We start from the raw sequence: 25,362 nt of genomic DNA on the forward strand, positions 1-25,362 counted from the left end.
ACATGTGAAATAAGAAAAACTGGAATGGAAAATGAAATTATTTTAGAATAATCACTTGACTTACTTAAATGAAAAGTCATGTTTCACAAAGTGATAAATAAATATGCTTTCCGCAGTACCATGTGCTGAAACAATGGTCTTTGAGCAGTCTTACTAAAATAATTAGGAATTTTTTAAGAAGATGGGCCTCTTATTTAGTGGATTTGCTAAGTGGCTGGTGTCTCCCTGGCTCCTATGGTGTAGAGTAAATGCCATTTTCTTTCATTAGTCTTCTGAGTTTAAAGAAATGTCATCAAGAGTTAAAGGACTTTGAAAAGCTTTGATGCCGTTGTGGGACACTTACAGTGAATTACAGCATGCAGTCTCTAATGTATCTCAATCCTAATTTGATAGGCAGCAAAGAGAAAAAGAATGCATTGTTCTGCTGAAGTACATTGTTTAATATCAGCTTGTGTGTTTGTTTATAGTGTTCAGTTAGTATAAAGACTGTGTGTGTGTATAAATTAACCGTAGGCTCTTTGATAGCATATCACAGTTTGGATATGATCCTAAATTATATAGTTGCCTCAACCAATTTGAAATTCATTTCTCTTTTATAGCTCTCCTAAATTAAAAAGAACGTTGTTTTTGGCATAAAACTGCCCCATCAAAATCTGAATATGCATTATTTCCATTGTAGGGATTTTAAAATTATGTCAACAAATTCTTTGATATTCAAAAGGTGGATCCTACTTCCACACCCCAAGTGGGCTTAGTAATTCCCATCTAGGGATGATCCCATGCCAGAGGAAAAACAGTAACCACGATGAAACAGAAATCGTAACCACAATGAAGCTTATGTAGAAATTTATTTTTATTTATTTTTTTTTTAAAGATTTTATTTATTTATTTGACAGAGAGAGATCACAAGTAGGCAGAGAGGCAAGCAGAGAGAGTGAGAGGGAAGCTCTCACTTCTCTGCTCGGCAGAGAGCCCGATGCGGGACTCGATCCCAGGACCCTGAGATCGTGACCTGAGCCGAAGGCAGTGGCCTAAACCACTGAGCCACCCAGGCGCCCTAGAAATTTATTTTTAAAAGTGAGAATAAAAGAGATAGCCAAAATGCTTCCTATGTTAACAAGCAATAAAAAACTGCTCCCTTTTAAGTAACTGGGTCAAATTAATCATATTGAAAATCATGAGATGACAAAGCACATGTCAACTGTTGTGAAATACAGTTCAAGTATGTAGAGAGAAATACACCCCTCAAATGCATCTATCAGAAAACAAAACAAAAAAAAAATAAGGAAACATTCAACTCAACAAGTTACAAAGAGGATAAGAATAAACTATCAGGAAGTATTAAAAATAATAAAAGAAAGTAGTAAGAAGAAGGAATTCATCCCAAAAGATAAGGGGGGAAAAAAAGAAAAGAAATTAATAAAACACAATGAATCTGAGGAGTTAAAAACAAAAACATGTTCTCTGGAAAAATTAACAAGATAAACATCTAAAAAAGTAGACCAAGAGAGAGAGAAATGAGGAACAAATAAATATTACGGATGAAAAGATCATATTTGCAAATAGGGTATAAATATTTAAGAAATCATAAGAAAATACCATGAATAACTTTATAGCAATAAAGTTGAAAACAGATGAAATGGATAATTTCCTAAAAAAATAAAACTTACTAACTTGTGAAAAGTAGAACCCTTTAAAGAGTCTATGACATTTAAATCCACTGAATTAGTTGAGTATCTGCCCAGTCTACCCTCACCCCATAAAATAAAAGCACCAGGTGATTTTATAGGTTTTACCAAACGATTAAGAATCCTAACTCATTTTATGATATAGTACATCATTAATAGCAAAACCAAATGGAAATAACAGAAGAAAAGAAAAGGTTAAACTCACTTATGAATATAAATAAATATAAGAAAGATCATAGGCTGATTTTATTTGTAAACAAAAGATGCAAAATTTCAAAAAAAAATTTTAAAAACTCACAGATATATTACTAGTAATAATAGCGCTGTCATGACCAAGTAGGGCTTATCCCAAGAATGCAAGAATGGTTCAACATTAGAAAATCTATTTATGTAATCCAACTAAAGGACAGAGGAAGGAAAAACAACTTGCCATTTAAAGAGAGCTAGAAAAAGCATTTGATAAAACTTATCATCGATTCAGGACATTAAAATATAAGCAAAGAATAGAAAGATACTTCCTAATACAGAGTATTATGTACCCCAAAACTATACATGTGTATTGCATTTAGTACTTAAAATATTCCATCTTAAAGCCAATCAAGAAACAAAGAAGACTGTTTACTAAGAGGTCTTACCAGCACAGTAAGATGAGAAAAAAAGATGTGACATTCTATAGGCACTGTCCTCAGAACTACTGGCAAGTCCACCGTGACAAAGCTCCATGTTATGTAGGCATGAGGAGGTGCTGAATTAAGGAAAGTGCTTTCCCAAAAATGCAATTAATTGTAATCTCATGACAATTAACTACAAAACCATTTCTAGTAGGACATGTCAAAATCTATATTCTTTTGTTGACAGAAAATGTAACCTTTCACTTCCTAAAGGCTGTCACTTTTGTTACTAGGGAAGAATGAAGCTCTGACAACACAGATTTCTGTTTGATTTCTCTCTTTTCCAGCAATGGCTAGACTCCTAACCACAGAGCCTTTGGAAGATTAGACTCAAGAGGTAAGGCAGTTTCGTTTCTAGCACCATAACTTGACTAGCTCCCCTAGAAGAGAGAGCATGACATGCTATTCATGTCAGATACTCTAGCACCAAATCTCAAGAAATATTTTTAAATCTCTATAAAACTATCAATAAAGATCTGTGTGGGTCTGATATGGGAACCTGACAGACCATCTTATACTTAGCATCTGCCAGAACAGTATCTTCAAACTTTATTGCTTGCATACCTCTAAACACATTTTGGGAAAATACGTATTCATATTATTTTTAAATTGATAACTAACATTTACCATCATAAGTTTAAGTTTAATTAATAAATAAGTTTAAGATCATTTCCAGTGGCATATTATACTTACATTTTTAAAAACTGTTATATACTTCTTTTAAATGTATCTAATAGGATCTAAATACAATAGCAATTTGATTCCCACCACCATCCTCATATCATCTGTGGTCATACCACCCCCAGGGTGACTGATCTCCTGATACCATCATCAATATAATAATATGAGAACAAACTCTTCAATAGTCAGACATTTAACACCACTCATTGCATCAGTACTTTTATTTCACTTTCCTCACAGAATTATAGCGTATTTTAATGCTTGAAATGCCATAATTTACCTCCATAATACTGTTATGTAACAAAATATGAATATAAGTTGAAATTTTAAAAACTTAATTTCCTGTGACCAAACTATAGGTATTAAAAATACATTTTTCTAGTTATTAAATTACTACTAGAACACAAAAGATAAAAACATGAGGAGAAAAAAAGAATAAAACAAGAACAACACAGAAAATCAAAGACACATATGGTTTATGGTGAAAATTGAATAGAACAGGAGAGAAGAAATGGAGCAAAGTGCTATTTGTAGAGTTCATGCCTCAGAATTTTCCAAAAAATGACTAAAGACATCAAATCACAGATTCAAGTAGTTTTACAATCCCAAACAAACAAAAAAATCCACACCTAGAGACACCACAGTAAAACTGTTTAAAACTAAAAACAAAGAGAAAATCAAAGCAGCTGGGGGAGGGTGGGGAGAGGAATACATTCCTTAGAAGGGTAATAAAACTCCGATTCTTTGCAACAGACACAATGGAACACCAGAAGATGCAAGACACTGTCCTGTGATGAAAGACAAGAACTGCCAAAGATGCAGAGAAGACTGAAGATCAGTACAAATCAATACAAAGAGTACATATGACAAATATAAACTAATATACAGGCTAATAAAGCAGTAATGTCTTGTGGGTTTTAAAATATAAAGAAATACTTGAAAACAATAGTACAAAAAAACCAATAGTATTGAAGTTATTCTAAGGGCCTTGAATTGTCCAGGAAGTGCTTAAAGTATTAGTTTATATGAGATATTAAATCAAGTATGAACTATTATAAACTGTACGATAACCTTGAATAATAAGCTGTACACATTTTATTTATAATGTAAAGTTAAGGTAATAGAAGGATATGAGGATAAAAAATACTCATGAACACTACAGGTGCCTGGAAAACAAACAAACAATCTCATGAGTCCAAAAGAAGACAAAAAAGAATACAAAAGCAATGAGACAATGAGAAAACTATAAAACTTATCTAAGATTATATTATGTAAGTGAGTGAAATATTACTATTAAAAAAACAAAGACTGTTAGACTGGATAGAGAGCACTGACATTTTAAAAGCATATACAACTCTAGAAAATTATGGTCATCCAGGTTCACAAATATTGACTAATATCAGGAAAGACAATAGCGCTCACACAAGTATCAAAACAGTTGTAAGAGATACTGTTAGCTGTCCTTCCGTATTTGTTCTCCCCACCTTCCTCAGCAACAGAACTCCTGACTTTGAGCTGGACATATGGCTACTAGGAATAAAGATATTTTCCACCTACTCTTGAAGCTAGGGATTGACATGAGAAAAAATTCTTCATGAAGGATGGAAGTGCGTGTTGTGACTTGTAAAGAGTATCCTTACAGCAAGCGAGCATGTTGCTCTTTCCTCCTTTGTGCTGACTGTGAAGTGCACAAAACAGCTGGAGCTTGCTTGAGCCGTCAACTTGGACCACGAAGTGAACTCACAATTTGAGACTAGTGAAGCAACCACTAAGAAACCTAGGTCCATGGACATGCGGAAGAAACCTAGGTCTTTCGTGATTATGGAGCTTTTTTAACAGCCCTGAACTGCTTACATCTGGACTTCGTTTACAAAGGAGAGCCATTTCTTGTTTATGAAATTTGCTTTGGATTTTTTGTCATTCAAAGCCAAATCTAACTAATACTGAATTCTCAAGAACTCCCCCCCAAATTAGAGCATTAACATCCCTTTAAAAAGCAGATCTTGGTATAAAACCCGAAATATATATATATTTTACATATATATACACACACACACACATACATATATGTATATTTTAAAGTCTTACAACAACAAACAAATTTTAAAATGAGCAAAGGATTTATATTTCTCCAAAGCTATTTCTCCAAAGAAGTTAAACAAATGGTCAATGAACACATGAGAAGATGCACATCAGCAGAGAAATTCAAATCAAAACCATAATGAGGGGTGCCTGGGTGGCTCAGTGGGTAAGCCTCTGCCTTTGGCTCGGGTCATGATCTTGGAGCCCTGGGATTGGGCCCTGCCTCGGGCTCTCTGTTCAGCGGTGAGCCTGCTCCCCCATCCCCGCCTCTGCCTACTTGTGATCTCTCTGTCAAGTGAATAAATAAAATCTTTAAAAACAAACCAAAACAAAACCACAAAGAGATAACCATATCACATCCACTAGCGTGGCTACAGTTGGAAAAAAACAAAATAGCAAGTGTTGGCGAAGATGGAAAGGTTTTGGAACTCTTGTACATTGCTGAGAATATAGAATGTGGCACCTGCTATGGAAAAAGTTTGGTTTCCTCAAAAAGTTAAAAATAGAACTGGAGCAATTCTGCTCCTATGTATATACCCCAAAGAACTGAAAACGTGTACTAATAAAAATACTTGTACATGAATGTTCATAGATACATTGTTCACAGCAGCAAAAGAAACAATTCAAATGCCCATCAAGAAATGATTAAATGAGGGGCGCCTGGGTGGCTCAGTGGGTTAAAGCCTCTGCCTTTGGCTCAGGTCATGATTCCAGGGTCCTGGGATCGAGCCCCACATCGGGCTCTCTGCTCCGCTGAGAGCCTGCTTCCTCCTCTCTCTCTGCCTGCCTCTCTGCCTAGTTGTGATTTCTCTCTGTCAAATAAATAAAATTAAAAAAAAAAAAAGAAATGATTAAATGAACTATGGTATACAGATGCATGGACTATTACTCAGCCATAAACAGGAATGACATACTGATAATGCCACAATGTGGATAAGCCTTGAAAACACACCCAGTAAGAGAAAGCAGAATATTGCATGGGTAAATCCATAGAGAGAGAAACCACCAATCTTGGTGGTTACCAGGGGTAGGGTGTGAGATTAAGGAGTAACTATTAAATGTGCTAAATGCCAGTCAGCTCTCCATTTAAAAATGGTTATGTGAATTTCACTTCATTTTTTAACAAGTAAATCTAGCAAAAACTATGAACCAGGAAAACTATTAGGAACAGGTTTTTTTAGGAATAAAAGAGTCTAGTAAAAGTCCTAATAAAAGATTGTTCTACAGCCAGTAACAAGTGAATCTGAAACTATTTTAAACCTATTTGATTAAATTTATTTTAAACCTATTTGGTCAATCACAACCTGCCTCAGTTTAATCTTTTTTTTTTTTTTAATTTCATTTATTTGACAGAGATCACAAGTAGGCAGAGAGGCAGGCAGAGAGAGGAGGAAGCAGGCTCCCTGCTGAGCAGAGAGAACCTGATGTGGGGCTCGATCCCAGGACCCTGGGATTGTGACCTGAGCTGAAGGCAGAGGCTTTAATCCACTGAGCAACCCAGGTGCCCCACCTCAGTTTAATGTTAACTGATCAATGACAACTTGCCTCTGGAAGCAATCATTCAGTGATAGTCTCATACTTTGAAGGCCAACCAGTTAATAAAAACTTAGCAGTAAATCTGCTGAAAGCAGCTGGCCCTAGGTCTTAACAGAATAACCATGTTTTTTTAAGTCTGACATCAATCCCCTCCCTTGACTCAAAACCTTATATAAAATTAGCAGTTGGTGGGGTGCCTGGGTGGCTCAGTGGGTTAAAGCCTCTGCCTTCAGCTCAGGTCATGGTCCCAGGTCCTGGGATCGAGCCCCGCATCGGGCTCTCTGCTCAGCAGGGAGCCTGCTTCCACCTCTCTCTCAGTCTGCCTGCCTCTCTGCCTACTTGTGATCTCTGCCTGTCAAATAAATAAATAAAATCTTAAAAAAAATTTTAAAAAATTAGCAGTTGGGTTTACTCAAAATGATGGGCCTAACCAGCATAACTCTCCCTTTCCCAGCTCTTGTTTCAGTTATCAAGTGGTAATCTTCATCTCTTCCTTGGACGATCCTCACAAGAAGATTTAGAATACATCACTTGACAGTATTCCAGCAGATCCTTGTACCAACAGGAAAGATCAGTGGCTTCTTGAGCCCCACACTCCAGGAGGTGTCAGACCTATTGCCAGATGAGTCTCTCGAAAACAATCTTAACTTTGACCAGTTTCACTGAGTTCTTATTGCTGAATTTACTTTATCTGAGACTTCTAAACAAACAGATCTCCATATAAGTGTATTTTTTATACTTCGTCTTATCTATATGATAACAGTACCTTCTGATTTAGAAGTGAACCATTTGGTAAAAAATTTTGCCATTATCCTATTTTCCCACTGCTTGGTTTGTTTTCACATTTTTGTTCACCTATTTATACAAAATCTTGTTTTAGGTATCCCTGTTTTATCCCTTATTGTCTTGCAACGTATTTAATGTAGAAGGAAGTACTTCACAGGGAACAGACAGAGACAAAGGGCTAAGACTCCAAATCAGTATAAACTGGCCCTAAAGACTAATGTCCCATTAGACTGATGACAACTGGGCTAGAATGATTGGTCAAATTTTGCTTTTGGTCTTCTATGAAATCTTCATGAGTATTCCTGAAGGCCTGGCAATTTGTAGAAGAAGTTCACTTGGTTTAGTCCTTATTTCAGGAACATCAGTGGTTGCGGTCATTGATCAGAAGCTCCTTCCTCTCCTCTGCTTGGTTGGGGACCCTCGTCTACCATTAACAAACACACTTTGGACAAATGCAGTGCCTTTTTCTTGTCATTGATTTGTTTATGTCAAGGCACAACCTCCTCCTGACAGTTTCCACTACAATCCTAACTCTTGTGTTTAACTTGGTAAGGGGCAAAATTTTGCTAAAAAATGACTCAGAATTACTTATAGCCATTTTAAGGAACTTCTGATATGACAAAATTAATACATTCAAAGGAGCTCTAGAAAAATCGGGGGGGGGGGGAGCCTGAAGTATTCAACAGTCAACATTTTTTTAAATTAAGATTTTATTTATTTATTTGACAGAGAGAGAGATCACAAGTAGGCAGAGAGGCAGGCAGAGAGAGAGGGGGAAGCAGGCTCCCTACCAAGCAGAGAGCCCAACTCTGGGCTTGATCCCAGGACTCTGAGATCATGACCTGAGCCAAAGGCAGAGGCTTAACTCACTGAGCCACCCAGGTGCCCCAACAGTCAACTTTTGATTGGTATGCTGAGACCGCAAACTGAAACACTGAAAACTCACTGCCATTCAAACCTGAAATCCACCTCATCACATCTTTACCTCTACCCAGCTTTACCTGTATCAAATTCCTTCTATCTTTCTGCACCTTCTTTTACCTCCAAAAGGGTGATCTTTTGCTCAAAGTTTTCTTAGGACAAAATAATTACACCATACCATATCCCTTCAAAACTATTACGGAAGAATGCAGGTCTAAAGAAACCTGGTATTTTAAACTTGGTCTGGAGTCAAGTAAAGAGCTATAATCAAGGATTTTCTTAACATTCAGAAAACAAATTTGCTGAAGAATTCAGAATATTGTTAAGATATTGTCCTGGAGTCTGTACCAACAAGTTCACTTAATTTTTACCCCCTCAAATGGGAACAAAATAGTTAAAAGCAGCAAAATCAGTAACAACAAAGATCCAAAAACTAGGAGATGGTTTAAATACCCAGTTCTTCATAATTCAAGATATGACCCTTTGAAGGGGAAGCAAATAGGAAATGTTCTATATAAGGCCATTCCAGAAACTTTTCCCTCATGGATAGATTGGACAAAAATTAAAAATTATAAACAAAATAAGAGGAATAAGTAGCAGACACTGAAAACCCAGGAAACTTGACCCAGGAAAAATTTCAAACAATATTCTGGAGTATCCTCAAGAGCTAATTTGTAAAGGTAGATGGGCTTGACTTTTTTTTTTTTTTAAATGAAAATGGGACTCAAAAATGCCAATTTAAAAAAAAGAATCACTGGAAAAAAAATGCCAATTTAGAAGATGTTGATTAACATTTCAAAAAGCTAGAAATCAAAACAAATTTCTGACCCTCAAGATAAAACAAGTGGTATCAAAATAATGACCAAAGGTTCTGTGTTCTAAGAATTAGGCAGGACAAGGATAACAAAAGCAGAAGGGGCCTTAGGAAAAATTAATGTCCTGTAATGACTAAAAACAGGACAACTATGTGAAGTCTCTTCACCAATACCAATCCAGGAGACATTAGCACACTTAAAAATTCCCTGACCACCTTCTAAACTAGGGAGACAGGTTTATAAATAGTGACGGACAACATAAAACAGATATGGGTCACTTTATGCACTGATAATTCCACTACCACAGAACATCAGATTCCTCAGAATACTAAAACCACTCAAATAATGGAAATGTCTAAATATTTAACTGTTATTATGGGACCAATCAGGATATATTACTTTCTTTATGACACAAATATTTAATAGGTAATGTCCTACTTAATAAATGAAACTGCCAGATAACACTGCAGGATTTTTTTTTCAAAGCTCTGGAAAATTCTATATATGATTAAAGTATAGCTGATTTGGACATATAACTACACTGTGTATGCAATTACAAAAATAATCAAATGATAAGCTATGATCCCAGAATTCTTACAGGCAAAATACTCTCAAGACATAGGTGAAGTATTTAGAGCTGAATTTAACAGTCCAGACTGAGTCTTCCTAGATTATCATAAGCCTTTCTTTTTGTTTATATACGTAAAGTTAGACTTGGACTCCAACACTCCAATGCAACAGTCATAAGCTACAGGTTGCTAATAAGCATTTGAAATACGCCAAGTGTGACTGAGCTCCTGGAGTGAAGGAAATAAATTTTACTCATCTTTGTTTCCCCAACTGAAGATTACTTATTTACAGACCTACAAAACATTATCACCTAACAAGTATTTGCTTCCAGAACAAATGATAACAGTCTCAACAAACAAAGCTTCAAAAATGTATAGATTTCTTACTCTTACCCACAAGATTTAGCTGTATGTCCTATTTTGACAAATATGGAAAACTGTGCACTTCAACCTTCTCATAGCCAGGACACATGTTTGGGGTTATTCTCCAAACTCTGAAGAGTACAGCATAATAAATACAACCTAATCTGGACCTAGTCCGCAAGAAAGAACACAAACATACATCTTACTGACCTCTAATACTCAATTGGAGCTTTTCTACAGAGAATGGACATGCAGGGTGCCTGGGTGGCTCAGTGGGTTAAAGCCTCTACTTTCGTCTCAGGTCATGATCCCAGGGTCCTGGAATCGAGCCCCGCATCGGGCTCTCTGCTCAGCGGGGAGCTTGCCTCCCTCTCTCTCTGCCTGCCTCTGCCTACTTGTGATCTCTGTCTGTCAAATAAATAAAATCTTTTTAAAAAAAACTTCTTAAAAAAAAAAAGAATGGACATGCAATCCAGTTATTGGAAGACTTTTAAGTATGTTTGGAAAACAGGTACGTGAATTTACTTTCTTAAATGTAAATTTTCTGAAATCTAAATATAGATCAGTATTTCTGATAAAAATCTCCTACTGATTTGCAATGTGTTAAAGATTTAAAATAACACACTGGATCTCAGAGAATATAGGAAATGTAAAATATCTAATTTTTATATTGATTACATATTGAAACAGTAATTTGGATACCAAGTTAAAATGTTACTAAAAATAATTTTACCTATTCCTTCCTACATTTTTTTAAATGTGGCTACTTAGCAAAATTTAAACAACGTGCGGTCACATTATATTTTTATTGAGGAGGGCTTAATTAGTCCATGCTCTAAGGCAATGGTTCTCTCGGGCCAATTTTGCCAACATCTAGCAATGTCTGGAAATTTTTGGTTGTCAAAAATGGGATGCTGCACTGGCATCTAATAGATGGAGACCAGGAATTTGCTAAATGTCCTGTAATACATAGGGCAGTCCCTAAACAATTATGCACCTTAAAATGCCAAAAATACTGAGGTTGAGAAACTCAGCTCTAATTGTTTCCAACAGCAATGGAACACATTAAAAATCCATTGTCTCTTATTAGGTTATCCTTTGATCCAATAGCTTATTTTCCCTTGCAGCAGAGAAACTGCAGGTTAGACTAATTATACTTAGTTGAAGCATCTTCACATTTGTACCAAGTTCACCTTTAAGTCTGAATATTATCAACTCCAGCTAATATCACAATGCTGAAAGACTGAAAGCTTACCCCTTAAGATCAAGAACAGGACAAGGATATCTACTCTCAAGACTTCTACTCAACACTGGAGGTTCTAGCCAAAGCACATAGGAAAGAAAAAGAAATAAAACAAATCTAGACTGGGAAAGAAGTAAAACTCCTTATCTGCCAATGACATGCTCTTGTATATAATAGAAAATCTTAAGGAATTTACACACACACACCCTCTCAGAATAAATTAGTTCAGCAAAGTTGGAAAGTACAAGATCACTATGCATATTAAATCTGAGGTACCACATAAAGTATATTATCACTTTCTCTTTCTCGTTTTACCATCCACTGGTATAGCCTTCTCAAATTCATTAATTATATTATCTTTAGCTGATGAAGAATCCCATGATTATGGTTATGCAGTTCAAGAAGTGCCAATGCCCAGAACAGACATTTTGAACACTGCACTACTAAATTCTTACAAATATTGCTTATTAATGGATTTTATCTTTATTTATTTTTTCTTAAAGATTTTATTTATTTATTTGACAGACAGAGATCACAAGTAGGCAGAGAGGCAGACAGAGAGAGGAGGAAGCAGGCTCTCCACTGAGCAGAAAGCAGAATGCAGGGCTCGATCCCAGGACCCTGGGATTATGACCTGAGCCGAAGGCAGAGGCTTTAACCCACTGAGCCATCCAGGCGCCCCTGGATTTTATCTTTAAAAAATGAAAAGGAAGACTATTACCTGGACATACAATACACCGGAGTCTTTTAGAATCCAGTACCATACCTAACAAACCAAAGAGGCTCAAGTGGATAAACTTGCAGTCTTTTACAGGTTTCTTCTTAAGAGTATTTTATAAGACACATCACATTGCTAAAGAGAGTAAATAGCCAGTATATTTTTGAAATAACTATCAATTTGGAATGCCACAGAAACAGAAGTTCCTTAACCTCCTAATAAAATCTGGATATGAAATATACAAGTTACTTGATGCTTTGGTGCCATCCAAAGAAACTGCTATCCTTAAAAAGAATTCCAGAGTTAAAAAAAAAAAAAAAAAAAAGGACATCAAATTTCTTAGATTAGCAGACCCCCATGCTAAATACCTTGTTGAGACCAAAGTCTTTTTTGCAAGGAATTTTATAAAACAAAAAGACAAATTCATGGAGAAGTTCAAGCATTCCATCACAAATATACAAAACTTTTGTTTCCAATTTTGAAACAAACAGAGAATGATTGTGTTGGAAGGTCTTAAGGATAAGATCTGCCAAAGCCAAAAGAGCTATCTATTGCACCAGATACAACTTAACATGGGCACTTACCAAATTTCTTTCATAAAACAACTTAGTACAATGAGGACAAACTAGACATGATAATAAAGAAGCAAGGGAAGGGAAGTACTTGGATAGCAGAGGATATGGCTATCCAAGGAAATTTTTGGAACAATAACAGTAGAGGACTACTTAACTCCTCTTCAAATTAATTATAAAGCTATTTTTTAAATTAAAAATTTTTTTACATAGAATGGACACTGGTAAGTAAGCCAGTGGAACAGAATACAGAGTCCAGAAACCAAATTGCACATGTAAGATTTGGTAATGTAAAAGAGGAGTCACTATAAAGTTAATGAGGAATGGGCAGTATTGTTTAATAAAAGATGTTATGAGAACTGGCTATCAATATGGGGTAGGATTTCTACCTTAAAACAATCACAAAATTTGATTTGGGGTGAATTAGGCATATTTTGAAATTTATACCTTTTGAAGGAAAATTTTTTTAGAAAAAAAAAAATTTTCTAGAATTTTTCAGACTCCAGGAAAGTAATGCATTTTTAAAACCTAACACAAAAAAGGCTCAGCCATAAAGGAAAATGATCAAAGACAGCCACAAACCATGTTAAAGTCAACCCACAAACTAAAAGCAGCCACGTTAACAGAGAAAACTAGGCATATAGATAATAAATTTACAATGACCAGTAAGTATATGGAATAAAGTTAATGTTCTTTTTAGCCAAGGATATATGAATTAAAACAAAAAGCTATTATCTCACAGCTCTTACTAGAAAGACTTAAAAATCTGAGAAGACTAAATATTGGTGATGAGGCAAGAAAACCAGAACTCTCTTATCTTACTGTTGGCGGTGCAAACTTGCACACCACTTTGGAGAGCAAATTGACAAGGTCTAAAATCACAGACTATACATATCAACTACCCAAAAATCCATTTGGGGGCAAATGACCAAAACATCTAGGACATTTGCATGAGAAAATGTTATCAAGGATGTACACTTGCAGCACTGCTCAAAATAACAAAAAATAATAATTGAAATGAACTGGCAAGTAAACTAATATACTAAATAGCAGTTATGTTGAGTGAAAAAGTAAGTCACAAAAGATTACATACAACAGGCTATTACGAATAAAAATTTTTTTAAACTGCTATATATTATTTATGGATAGAAACACATGATAAAATATAAAATCTTAAATAGGGAAGAGTTACACTGACTTCAGAACAGTAGGCTGGCTCTAGGGAGGGAAAGAGGAGATGGCATCAGGGAGAAGTACAAAAGAAGATTTTATTTCTTTAAAAATCAGAAGCAAATATGGCAAAATAGTTTGTGAGGAGTACAAGGGCATTTATATTATTGTTATTATTACTCTGTATATTTGAAATATTTTATAATTAAAAAGAATCTTAATGGGCACATATGGTATAACAATCAAATAATAACAATCATCCACACCACAAAAACTTATCAAATAATAACTTTAAGCCACAGAAACTTATGTACATACATTAGAACATGTGATAAATAAGAGTTAAAAATAAATTCTAAAATTTGCAATTTACATTAGGATTTCAAATTAATAATTTTGCTAATGGGCTTTGAATCTCATGCAATTTTTAATGTCCTTATGCTAAAATTTTAAGGGATGCTCTGCAGTTTTTAAAGCTGTATAAATAAAACTTTAATCAATGATATTCTGAATTTCAGTCTTATTCTGGAAAGCTTTTTCTTAAGCATATAAACAGTAACAAGCTTTACACTTATATTTACAAGTCTCAAAGAAATGTGTTAAGAGTCCTAAGTATGAAGAGTAGGTATTCCACTGAATTTTATAGTGTTTCACCAAGAACCTGATGCCCTAGATGCTAATATGGAAAAACAATGCTCCATTATTCCCTTTTCTGTTCTACTTGAGGTTCGGGTCAGAAACCAAGAAGTACCAATACTGGAAAAGTTATAAACAAGGTCTTATTATAAAACCATTTTTAAAGGAAAAGTGTGCAACTTTCACAGAGGAGTAACACAATCCTTTGGGATTACTATGTCAGAGAGAGACATAGAGAATATTTTAAGAAAGGAGTTAAGAAGAGGTAGTAGAATTTTGCTATCTGTTCTCACTGACTCCTTGAGTCTCAAGGCTATAAGATAATAAACATTAGGGAGAAAAATCCAAGAGACAGATAAAACTGGGTAGGACACTGCATCTACATATTCAACTCAAGAGATCTATAATTCACGCATAATACTTCACTCTCGACTATGATACTCTGACCACATTCATCCTATTTCAATAATAACCATTTTACCCAGGTGATGGTAAGCAGTGATTTTATTTAACATGACTTCTTTTTGCCAATTAAACATTTGCAACAAAGATGATCAGCTGATCTTTCAAGTAAACTTGCTATCAGATATGTTAATATTCCCCATGTAATGGAAGACTGCAATAAAATTATTCCAAGTTCCAAACTTCCATACTTTTATAACTTGGGCACAATTTTTTAAGGGTAACAGTGCTGTGGCAAACGGAATGTATTCACCTATTCCACTTCAGCCCATTATACTGAATTTTACTTAGTACTAAAATTATTAACTTGTACTTCTAAAGGCTGGAAAAAATAAGCTCCCCCAAATCTCTAATTTAGTGTAACTTTGGCCAGTAAGAATAGCAAAATTTGCTTACAAAATTGAAAGCCTCCTACAACATTTTAAAATTTTTGTTTTTTCCACCAGTCTTAAGTTTCAGAAATACTTATTTCTTCCCTCTTAATAGAGGGATAACTACCACTCTGCTTCATGAATGAAATAATCTAATTCTGTTTCTCTCAACCTCATACCCTCTACAGACTCACTCAGAGTAATAAGCTCACTGACAAGACTGCAATTCAAATTTCACTAACAAATGGAAATTCTTCCACAGCAAAAGGTCAGTGCCATGAATTTAATTTTCTGAATTTCATAACCCTTGATTAATGGAGACACCTTAAATTTCAGTTTACACTCTTTTATATAGGATTTCAGAGCATGCTTCAAATAGCTTATGATAAGCTATATTAATAGCTTAGCCTCATTTTTATCATTAAAATAATCTAAAAATATCAGAATACTAATTAATTTTGTTGTATAACTAATAAATAAATCTTAAAATATCTGTAGATATAAATCAACCCTCTCAATTCATTTGCCTCACTTGGACTTTTCTAGAACATAGGTCAACAAACTTAATGGGCTTATTAGTATAATATAGTTGTACAGTGCTTTCACAAATTCCAATTCTGTAATTTAGGGTATTTCCATATTTATTTTTAAATATACAAAAAGATTAAACTATTAATATAAATATTTTCTCTCAAATATGTAATATTCTTATGTAAAAGAAAAGGTTTCCAAACATTTACAAAGCAATCTAAAGATAAGTAAACCTGATTTTAGGATCATTACATTAACCAAAATAATTTTCCAGAGAAGGTCCTATTTAAAAGTAACGCTCACTGGCCTCCTCCCATCAACACTTTAAGATGGATCCAGATCCACAGTCCTTGTTTGATTTTCTTCAGGGATCACTTCCAATGGAAGGAAAAAATTTCAGAAAAAGGTCTCACGACAGAGTGGACAAGTGGATTTGTTGCTAGACGTAAACCATTTGTACTGGGGAAAAAAAATGTTTTTTTAAATGTTAAAAGAACCTTTTAAAGCTGTCGTTTTACATATACATCCAAGGTAAGCTTAACAATGATTAAGTGGAAAGGGAGAATACCAAAATTTTAGCTTCCCCCAGTCATCTCCAAAATCAACACAACTCAGTATTACTTCCAAAAGCTACAGTACGACTCTTTGTCCCTAGGCTCCCACACCACCCAACCACTAAGACATGTCAGGAAGACCTCCTTAGGAAGCGACTATACTGGGCAGCTTTCTTTTCAATATGATGTTTAAAAAGAGTAAAGAACTCTAAGGCTAGATGGCCCCTAGTTTCTTCAGTCTCCTTTATGGTCTAGATCTTACAGGACCATCTACTGTGTGAGAGAGCTATAATAAAAACATCCATTTATTAAAGTGCTTTGATGCTATCAGTCTCCATAAATTAATAATTATTTTTTACAGATTTCGAAAAATAATTTTAATATGCCTCTTATTAACTACAATTACAAGTTTAACATCATTTTCTTTTCTAGATATCATACTAGAATTTAGATATTATATTTTATATAAATATACAATAAAATATAAATAAGTTAATTTCTCTTTGGGCTTACCAAGCAGGCTGAATGGAACTTTTTCTTGCATGTTCTACAGGCTTTTTTGGGAAGAGAATAGTTGAAACCATGAATGACTGAGAAACATATCATGCAATCTTCAACACCCTCAAAACGTTTGTCTACATTATTTTTCCATAAAGCTAGGCCTTCCATAATACTTCCATTCTGTTAACAAAAAGGAAAAAATAGAGTAAATATACTCTGAAGACCAACGTTATTTTATTCAATTTCATAAACTTTAAAGTTGAATTTTAATTAACTAATTAATTTTAAAAAGATTTTACTTATTTATTTGAGATAGAGAGAGGGAGAGTGAGCACGAGAGAGAGTGAGCCCAATGACACGGGGCTTGATCCCAGAATCCTGAGATCATAACTTGAGCTGAAAGCAGACACTTATTAACCAACTGAGCCACTCAGGTGCCCCTAAATTTTAATTTAGAAAGAGAGAATCTGCCTGGCTATATTCACATCTCCTAAGTTTTCTGAATGTTGGTTTTTAAAATGACCTGCCAAGTTTTAGAAACCAGATACAATTTTTCTCCACTAAAGAAAGACTTGAAAGAAAGGTTTTGCACCAATACATCAAGTTTTATAGTTTCAACGTGCACACAACAACAGTATGTTTAAAAGTCAAAGATCTTTGAGAGTACTGGGATTTCTCTAATCACAAAAGGAGAGTTGAAATGTTAGACTAAAAGTAGCTCCAAAGATATTCATCGATCCAGTATCTTACAAAAAGATTCCCTCTCAAACAATTTCTTTAACACCATGTATAGTTCTGGTCATCCACAGTGTCAGTGGAGTAAAGTCAACTCCTCTCAAAGACCCCAAAAAAAAAAAAAAAAAAAAGAAATGCAGAACTTTAAAAAGGAGAACAGCTCAGTAGGTAGGTTCGGGTCATTCAGGCATACATCTGTGTTGACCCAAGGAAATACAGTATCTCTTTCAACCTCAATCAGAAGGGATATATTTTAAGTCTTACTGCCCTTTCAAAGAGGAGGTTGGTGGGACTATCTGGAAAGCCAAATATACACACAGAAACTTACCTGATGGGTGAGGTAAGTGCTTAACTGCAGCATCCAGTTCCGCCACTGCTGAACAGCCACACCTACTCTCTTCCCACTCTCCACAGTTATTGAACCCAAGGGGTAATTGGAAGGCAGCTGTATTATAAGTTCAATAACTATGTCCTCAATAGTGTAAGTAGCCATCACTTCTCTAGTAGTAGCTCGAGCTTTAACCTGCAACACAGGAAAGGTAATACTTTTTGCAAATTTCTTTCCTTTCATTCAAAACACATCTTGATAGGTTGACTATTAACAGTCAGTCTTCATTCAAAGACAGAGGTAAACACGTTGGTTTTCTGGACAAGAGATATTTAATACACAGGATTATATACCTGATATTTTATAGTGATTCTCATGAAATTCAAAGTTAGTTTCAAAAGAAATCCTGCTCATAAAAAAGAATGTTTTATGATATTAGGCTTGTCGCATAGGTTTTAAACAGACCAGGACAGAATGAGTTCTTAATTACTGCTTTTCTTCCACACCCAGGATATAAAATATCATTTATATCTGGAAGTCCCCTAAGTCTTTCTCTGCCACAGAATTCCCTTGAGCTCTAAAGTCAACCATCAACTGTTAGATTTATAGCTTTCATACTAGCGTTGCAAACAACACAAAACACAAATTGTCATGCTTGACCCATGCACTCTTCTGACTGTCCTATTTCCAAGCTAAAAACCATAGCATCGTCTTAAATTTTTCCTTCTACCTCCTCCCAGATATTAACTAGCTACAAGTTTGGATAAATCACCACAAAATTTTTAACATACCTCTCCTTTTATGGAACATTCCCACTGATACTAGCTCACTCAGGCCCTCCTTGTTATTCACAATGTCTACACCAGTGCATCTCCCCTGACTGTGTATTTGAACCCAAGCTCCATGCCCACAGCCTACACTATATATTGCAGTTAGAGCAATTTTACCCATTATAACACTGACATTGTCACTTGCCTCAAAGGAAAATTACCAGTGGCCAAATAGGACCAAATATTTTTGATAATCATTTGAGGCCTTTCCCAACATGGCCCTAATTCATCATGGAAGCAACTGATTCTCTATTTACCTTCAGGAATCCTGCTCTGTATGAATGCTGGCTTATTCATCATTTCTTAGGGTGATCGCAGAAATTAAACTCTCATCTCCAAATTTTTTGCTTTTGCCATACTGTTTTCTCTATATTCAACACCCTTCTCCTCATTGCCCCTAAAACACAACCCTGCCCACTTCAAAGTAATCATCCTCCATAAAGGTGCATCTAACCCCCTCAGTCAGAGGAATCTTTCCCACGCTGAGTGCAGAGCACTCTTCCTCTTAATGAGCCACTTTCCAGTTTCCAATGCAAAAAACATATCGGTCTCACTTTTTTCCCTTTATTAGATTGTATATTTATTGACTCCTAAACTGTTCATTTCCCAAGTGACTGACACACAGTGACTGGAATCTACAGGTATTCCAATATATATTTTGAATGAATTAATGAATGTCCAAAAACTTTGATGGAAATAAATGAAATTATAACATTGTTTCCATCTACACACTAAGACCTGATACCCAAGAATCAGAAAATAGACAACTTCTGTAAATTCTAAACCAATGGTTAATACTGATGATATTCTCACTACAAACGATAGACATAACCAGTATTCAAACAACTTTTCTGGAAAAATTCAATATAATACTAACCGTCATGCCATTAAATAGTTGTGTACTTGTTTGCACGGAAGAAATTTCTTGAAAGGAAAGAACATTGCTGACATACTTGCTTGTAAATCTATCTACGATATTGAAAACACGCTTCTCGCTACTATTCCACCACAGCCTAACCATGGCAGGCAAGTCTTTTAATGTCATATGATAGACTGAACAAGCCAAGTGTGGGATATGGTAGGGAAGAGTTGATGTTTCTGAGGAAAAAACAAATTCTTAGTTAGTAACATGTATTTCTTACATAGAATAACAGACCAGAAAGTCATTTTTAATTCCTTAACACTAGAGCTAGAGCTCAAAAAACAAATATACTGAAGAAGCCAGAACTCTAGAATATTCACTTTCTCTCACACATTCAAAATGAATCACTGGAATGGCAAAAAGAAGTAAAAAGAATGAAGATACCAAATGACACTGAAAAATCTGCCTAGACATAGCACTCTATGTTTCACAGGCTAGATCACAAAAAAGGGGAACATACATATTTTAAAAAGGCATCTCCAACCCCTATGCCCAGGGAGTAGGAAAAAAAGTTAAATAAAAAGGAAGAAAAATTTAGGGGTGCCTGTCTGGCTCAGTCGGTGAAGCATGCGACTCACAATCTCCAGGTCATGAGTTTGAGTCCCACATTGGGTATAGAGATTACAAATAAATCAACTTTAAAAAAAAAAAAAAAAGGAAAAATTTAAAGATTGTCTTCTTATAAAATGAAAAGGAGTTTGGTCCCTATACTTTCCCCAGACCCTATGGATGTGTTATACAAAAATCCTAGAATATCCGCCTCAGTACTCACAAGACATAGTACCCTCCTCACATCTCCAAGACATTTAAAAAATTTCATAAGGAAGCCACTAAAAACACTAGAGTACAACTAGATGCGTGCATGTCTATCCCCTGAGCTAAAATCTGAGCTCCTGAAGTGAAGGAAATAAATTTTACTCATCTTTATTTCCCCAACTGAAGACTACTTATTTATAGGCCTACAAAACATGATCACCTAACAAGTATTTGCTTCCAGAACAAATGATAACAGTCTCAACAAACAAAGCTTCAAAAATGTATAGATTTCTTACCCTTACCCACAAGATTTAGCTGTATGTCCTATTTAGAAGAATATGGAAAATTGTGCACTTCAACCTTCTCATAGCCAGGACACACGTTTGGGGTTATTCTCCAAACACTGAAGAGTACAGCATAATAAATACAACCTAATCTGGACCTAGTCTCCCAAAGAACACAAACATACATCTTACTGACCTCTAATACTCAACTGGAGCTCTTCCGTAAAGAATGTTTTAGGGTCCTTATTTGAGAGCTCAACAGCAGTTTCTGTGTAAGTTGGATTTTCTGGCATAAGCCTGAACAGGTGATAGAGCAATTTATTCAAACTTTTTGTTTTTCGGAGGTACATTGAGTACAGTGCCCGAAGCTGGTGGAGAGTAAAGAATTTTTGTTATAAACCAAGTCAGTGAGAAGAACAAATCAAAGTACAATAGACAGTACAAGAACACAATGAAAAAGGCATTAATTTGAAGGCTTAGAATTACATGGAAGAGTACTACAAAATACATGCCATATTCTTACTTTCCAAACAGGTCATCTGATGGTACTGTTCCCTTTCTTCCTAAACAAGCAGTTTTCACTATCCCCTCATTATCAGACATATTCTAACATCGTTCTCAAACTATCTCCTTGTTAGTAAGTTCACCTCTGCCTTCTCTAAGAAAAATCTACTCCCACAGATGATTTGCTCCCTCTCCTCCCAAGTTTTCCACAAACCCCTTCTGTACCATAGTCCTTAATCTGAAAATAGTCCTGCTTAGGGGCACCTGGGTGGCTCAGTGGGTTAAGCCTCTGCTTTCAGCTCAGGTCATGATCCCAGGGTCCTGGGACTGAGCCCCGCATCGGGCTCTCTGCTCAGCGGGGAGCCTGCTTCCTCCTCTCTCTCTGCCTGCCTCTCTGCCTACTTGTGATCTCTGTCAAATAAATAAATAAAATCTTAAAAAAAAAAATAGTCCTGCTTAAAACGAATCCTTTTATGGCTGACCTCACACTGTATCAAACACTCCAGCATCCCTTTAGAAAAGAGAGCACAAACTAGTAGTCCAAAATGTCTTGGGGTCTTGTTTTGTAAAGCAGAATTTCACTCAAAAATATGGACTGAGCCTGGGCAGCTCAGTCAGGTAAGTGTCCAATTCTTGGCTTTGGCTCAAGTCATGATCTCATGGGTCATGGGATTGAGTCCTGTGTCAGGCTCCCACTCAGTGGGGAGTCTGAAGAATCTCTCCCTTTGCCCTCCGCTCATTCCCACAAGCGCACACACACTCCCTCCTTCTCTCAAAATAAATAAATTAATCTTTAAAGAAGTATATGGATTTCTGCTTTTTTTTTTTAAATAGGAAAATCTTGTAAAATAACTCAAAGAAAGACAAATACCATATGATTTCAGTCATATGTGGAATTTAAGAAACAAAACAAAGGAAAAAAAAAGGAACAAACCAAAAAACAGACTCTCAACTATAGAGACAAACACTGATGGTTACCGGAGGGGTGGTGCGTGAGGGGTGGGTGAAACAGGTGATGGGGATTAGGGAGGGCACCTGTTGTGACGAGCACTGGGTGATGTACAGACTTAATGATCACTATATTGTACACCTACAAGAATACAAAAGTATACGTTAACTGTACAGGGACTAAAATACAATTTTAAGACATAGGAAAGTCTGGCACCACTAGGTGCACTACAGGCATCTGTGTGCCTTAGAACTCATTCCTCAATAACCCAGTTTCTATATGTTCACATTTACTTTGCAACTCTATAGTATATCTACAGGTTTTAAAATCATTCTTCCCACTAAAGCATGTATCTCCTCTTGGTTTAGGACACCATTTTCTGAACACTACAAATGCTCAAATACAAGTATCAAGTCACAGGATACAGAATTTATTTTTTAAAAAATTGATCAAAGTATCTAACAATGGAGAAATCTGGAGGGTACTACCTTTCTGAGTAACCAAACTTACTATCACCAATAAAGGACACAGACATTCTGTAATTCCTGAGGTGACACACTAAGGACACATCACCATCGTGCAGTAAGTACTCTTGCTGAAAATTAACCAGAAACTGATCATGAGGAAACAATCAGACAAATCCACATCCTAAGAGAGTCTACAAAATAACTAACCTGAATGACAATAAAGAAAAGAAAGGTAGGGAAATCATGGGTTAAAGAAAAATGACAAACATGATACAAACATGATCCTTGATCAAATCCTCAATATAGAGGGAACAAAACCATAAAGGACATTATAGGGACAACCAAAAATATCTGAATACAAATTGGATATTGCATTAAAATTAAATTTGTGTATAGTAACTATACCAATACATTTTTATAGAAACATGTCTTTGTTCTTAGGAGACACGTTTAAATACTTTCTGTAATGCATCATGAGTTTGCAACTTTCAAATAGATCAGCAGAAAAAAGTAAATACAGAGAAAAGGTACAAGGTACCAACATTAGGATGCCTGGGTTGCTCAGTGGGTTGGGTGTCCAACTTGGTTTCAGTTCAAGTCATGATCTCAGAGTCATGAGATCAAGCCCCGTGTTAGGCTCCATGCTCAGTAGGCATGAATGAGATTCTATCTTCCTCTCCCTCTCCCTACTATGTGCTCTCTCTCTCTCTCTCCAAAAATAAATAAGTAAATCTTCAAAGGTAGTAACATTAAGTATCTGTGACTCTAGGAAAAGGGTACATGACTTTACATTGAATTATTCTCCCACCTCCTAAGCCTGAATTAAAAAAAAGAGTTGGAAGTAAAATTTTTAAAAACTAATGGTACATATCAATGGATTTTTTTGATAAAGGTTCATATCCAAAATATACAAAGAACTTATAAAAATAAAGCCTACTAAAAAACAGTAACATCAACAAAAAAAATGTCAGGTAATCTTCAAAGAAAAATAGGTCTGTTGTGGGTGGCACAGATCAACTGACCTGCAGCACTGAAATAACTAAAGTACTGTTGCATTTCATTAAAATAAATAAATAAGTAAAACTACCCTACGATCCAGCACTATTGGTATTTACCCAAAAGATACAAATATACAGACTTGAAGGGGTACATGTACCCCAATGCTTATAGCAGTACTATCAACAACAGCCAAATTATGGAAGGAGCCCAAATGTCCATCGACTGATGAATGGATAAAGAAGATGTGGTATATATATACAATGGGATATTACTCAGCCATCAAGAAGAATGAAATCTTGCCATTTGCAACAACACAGATGAAGCTAGAGAGTATAATGCTAAGCAAAGTAAGTCAGAGAAAGACGAATACCATATGATCTCACTCAAATGTGGAATTTAAGAAACAAAACTAATGAACATAGGGCAAAAAGAGAGACAAACCATAAGAAGATTTTTTTTTTCCTTGACAGAGAGAGAGCATGAGCAGTGGGGAGGAACAAGGGGAAAGGGAGAATGCAGGGCTCGATCCTAGGATCCCACGATCATGACCTTAGCTGAAGGCAGACGCTTAACTGACTGAGCCACCCAGGCGCCCTAAGAAATTTTTTTTTTAAATGGGAAACTACAGAATTATTTTATTATTTATTTATTTATTTATTTTTAAGTGATTCACTTATTTATTTGAGAGAGAGTGCATGAGCAGGGCAGAGGGAGATGGATGAACAGACTCCCACGTGAGGAGAAAGCCCGATGCAGGGCTCAATCCCTGGATTCCAGGGTCATGACCTGAGCGGAAGGCAGACGCTTAACTAACCGAGCCACCCAGGCACCCCAACGAACTCTTAACTACAAGAACAAATGAGGGTTGCTAGAGGGGAGATGGGTAGGGTGATGGGCTAAATGGGTGATAGGTATTAAGGAGAGCATTTGTGATGAGCATTGGGTGCTATATTTAAGTGATGAATCACTAAATTCTACTCTACTCCTGAAACTACCATTACACTGTAAGTTAACTAACTGGAATTTAAATAAAAACTTGAAAAAAAAATCAATAGACCTTTAAAAACACATGTATATTACCCAGAAATCCCCTAGTTATACAACACAAGAGAAATGAAAATATATGTACACCCAAAAATCCATATACAACGTTCACAGTAGCTTTATTCACAATAACCAAAAAGTCAAAACAACCTAAATGTCCATCAATGGATAAATGAATAAACAAAATGTGGCACACTCATTATACGATGGACTATTCAGCCATAAAAAGGAATGTAGAATGGATATATGCCATAACATGCATGAATTTGAAAACATTATGCTAAGTGAAATAAGACAGACATAAAAGAAAACGTATATGAAATGTCCACAAGAGGCAAATCTGTAGAGTCAGAACACAGAATAGTGGCTCCCAGGGACTGGAGGGTTTGAAAGGAAATGGGAACTGATTGCAAATGGGTAAAGGTTTCTTTTTTTTTCAGATGTTGAAAATGTTCTAAAATTAGAAAGTAGTGATATTTACACAATTCTGTGAATATGGCACAAACACCAAACTGTAGACTTTAAATAAGTAAATTTGATAGTATGTGAAAAACATATTAGTAAAACTATGAAACACGAAGCTCATGGCTTTGTTTCAATTCAATCTGATTCACTAGGAGTTGTTGATTTTCCCAAGAAAAAGGTTTTTAAAAGGCCCAAATTTAGGACCAATT

The 25,362-nt window shown here is 35.5% G+C and overlaps 1 protein-coding gene across 2 annotated transcripts in view; it reads right to left on the minus strand.

The window, feature by feature from the left end:
* Window positions 1-14,046: 14,046 nt before the first annotated feature.
* Window positions 14,047-25,362, minus strand: part of LTN1 (listerin E3 ubiquitin protein ligase 1) — a 69,462-nt gene continuing 58,146 nt past the window's right edge. For both annotated transcript variants that reach the window (XM_046002758.1, XM_046002757.1), the window contains exons 26-30: window positions 20,922-21,093; window positions 19,641-19,861; window positions 17,934-18,128; window positions 16,883-17,050; window positions 14,047-16,274 (exon numbers count right to left, since the gene is read on the minus strand). In XM_046002758.1, the coding sequence (XP_045858714.1) occupies window positions 16,212-16,274; window positions 16,883-17,050; window positions 17,934-18,128; window positions 19,641-19,861; window positions 20,922-21,093 (819 nt within the window). In that variant the 3' untranslated portion in view covers window positions 14,047-16,211. The remainder of the gene's footprint in view (window positions 16,275-16,882; window positions 17,051-17,933; window positions 18,129-19,640; window positions 19,862-20,921; window positions 21,094-25,362) is intronic.

This window comes from Meles meles, chromosome 4 (genome assembly GCF_922984935.1).
Source record: "Meles meles chromosome 4, mMelMel3.1 paternal haplotype, whole genome shotgun sequence".
Lineage (NCBI taxonomy): Eukaryota > Metazoa > Chordata > Mammalia > Carnivora > Mustelidae > Meles > Meles meles.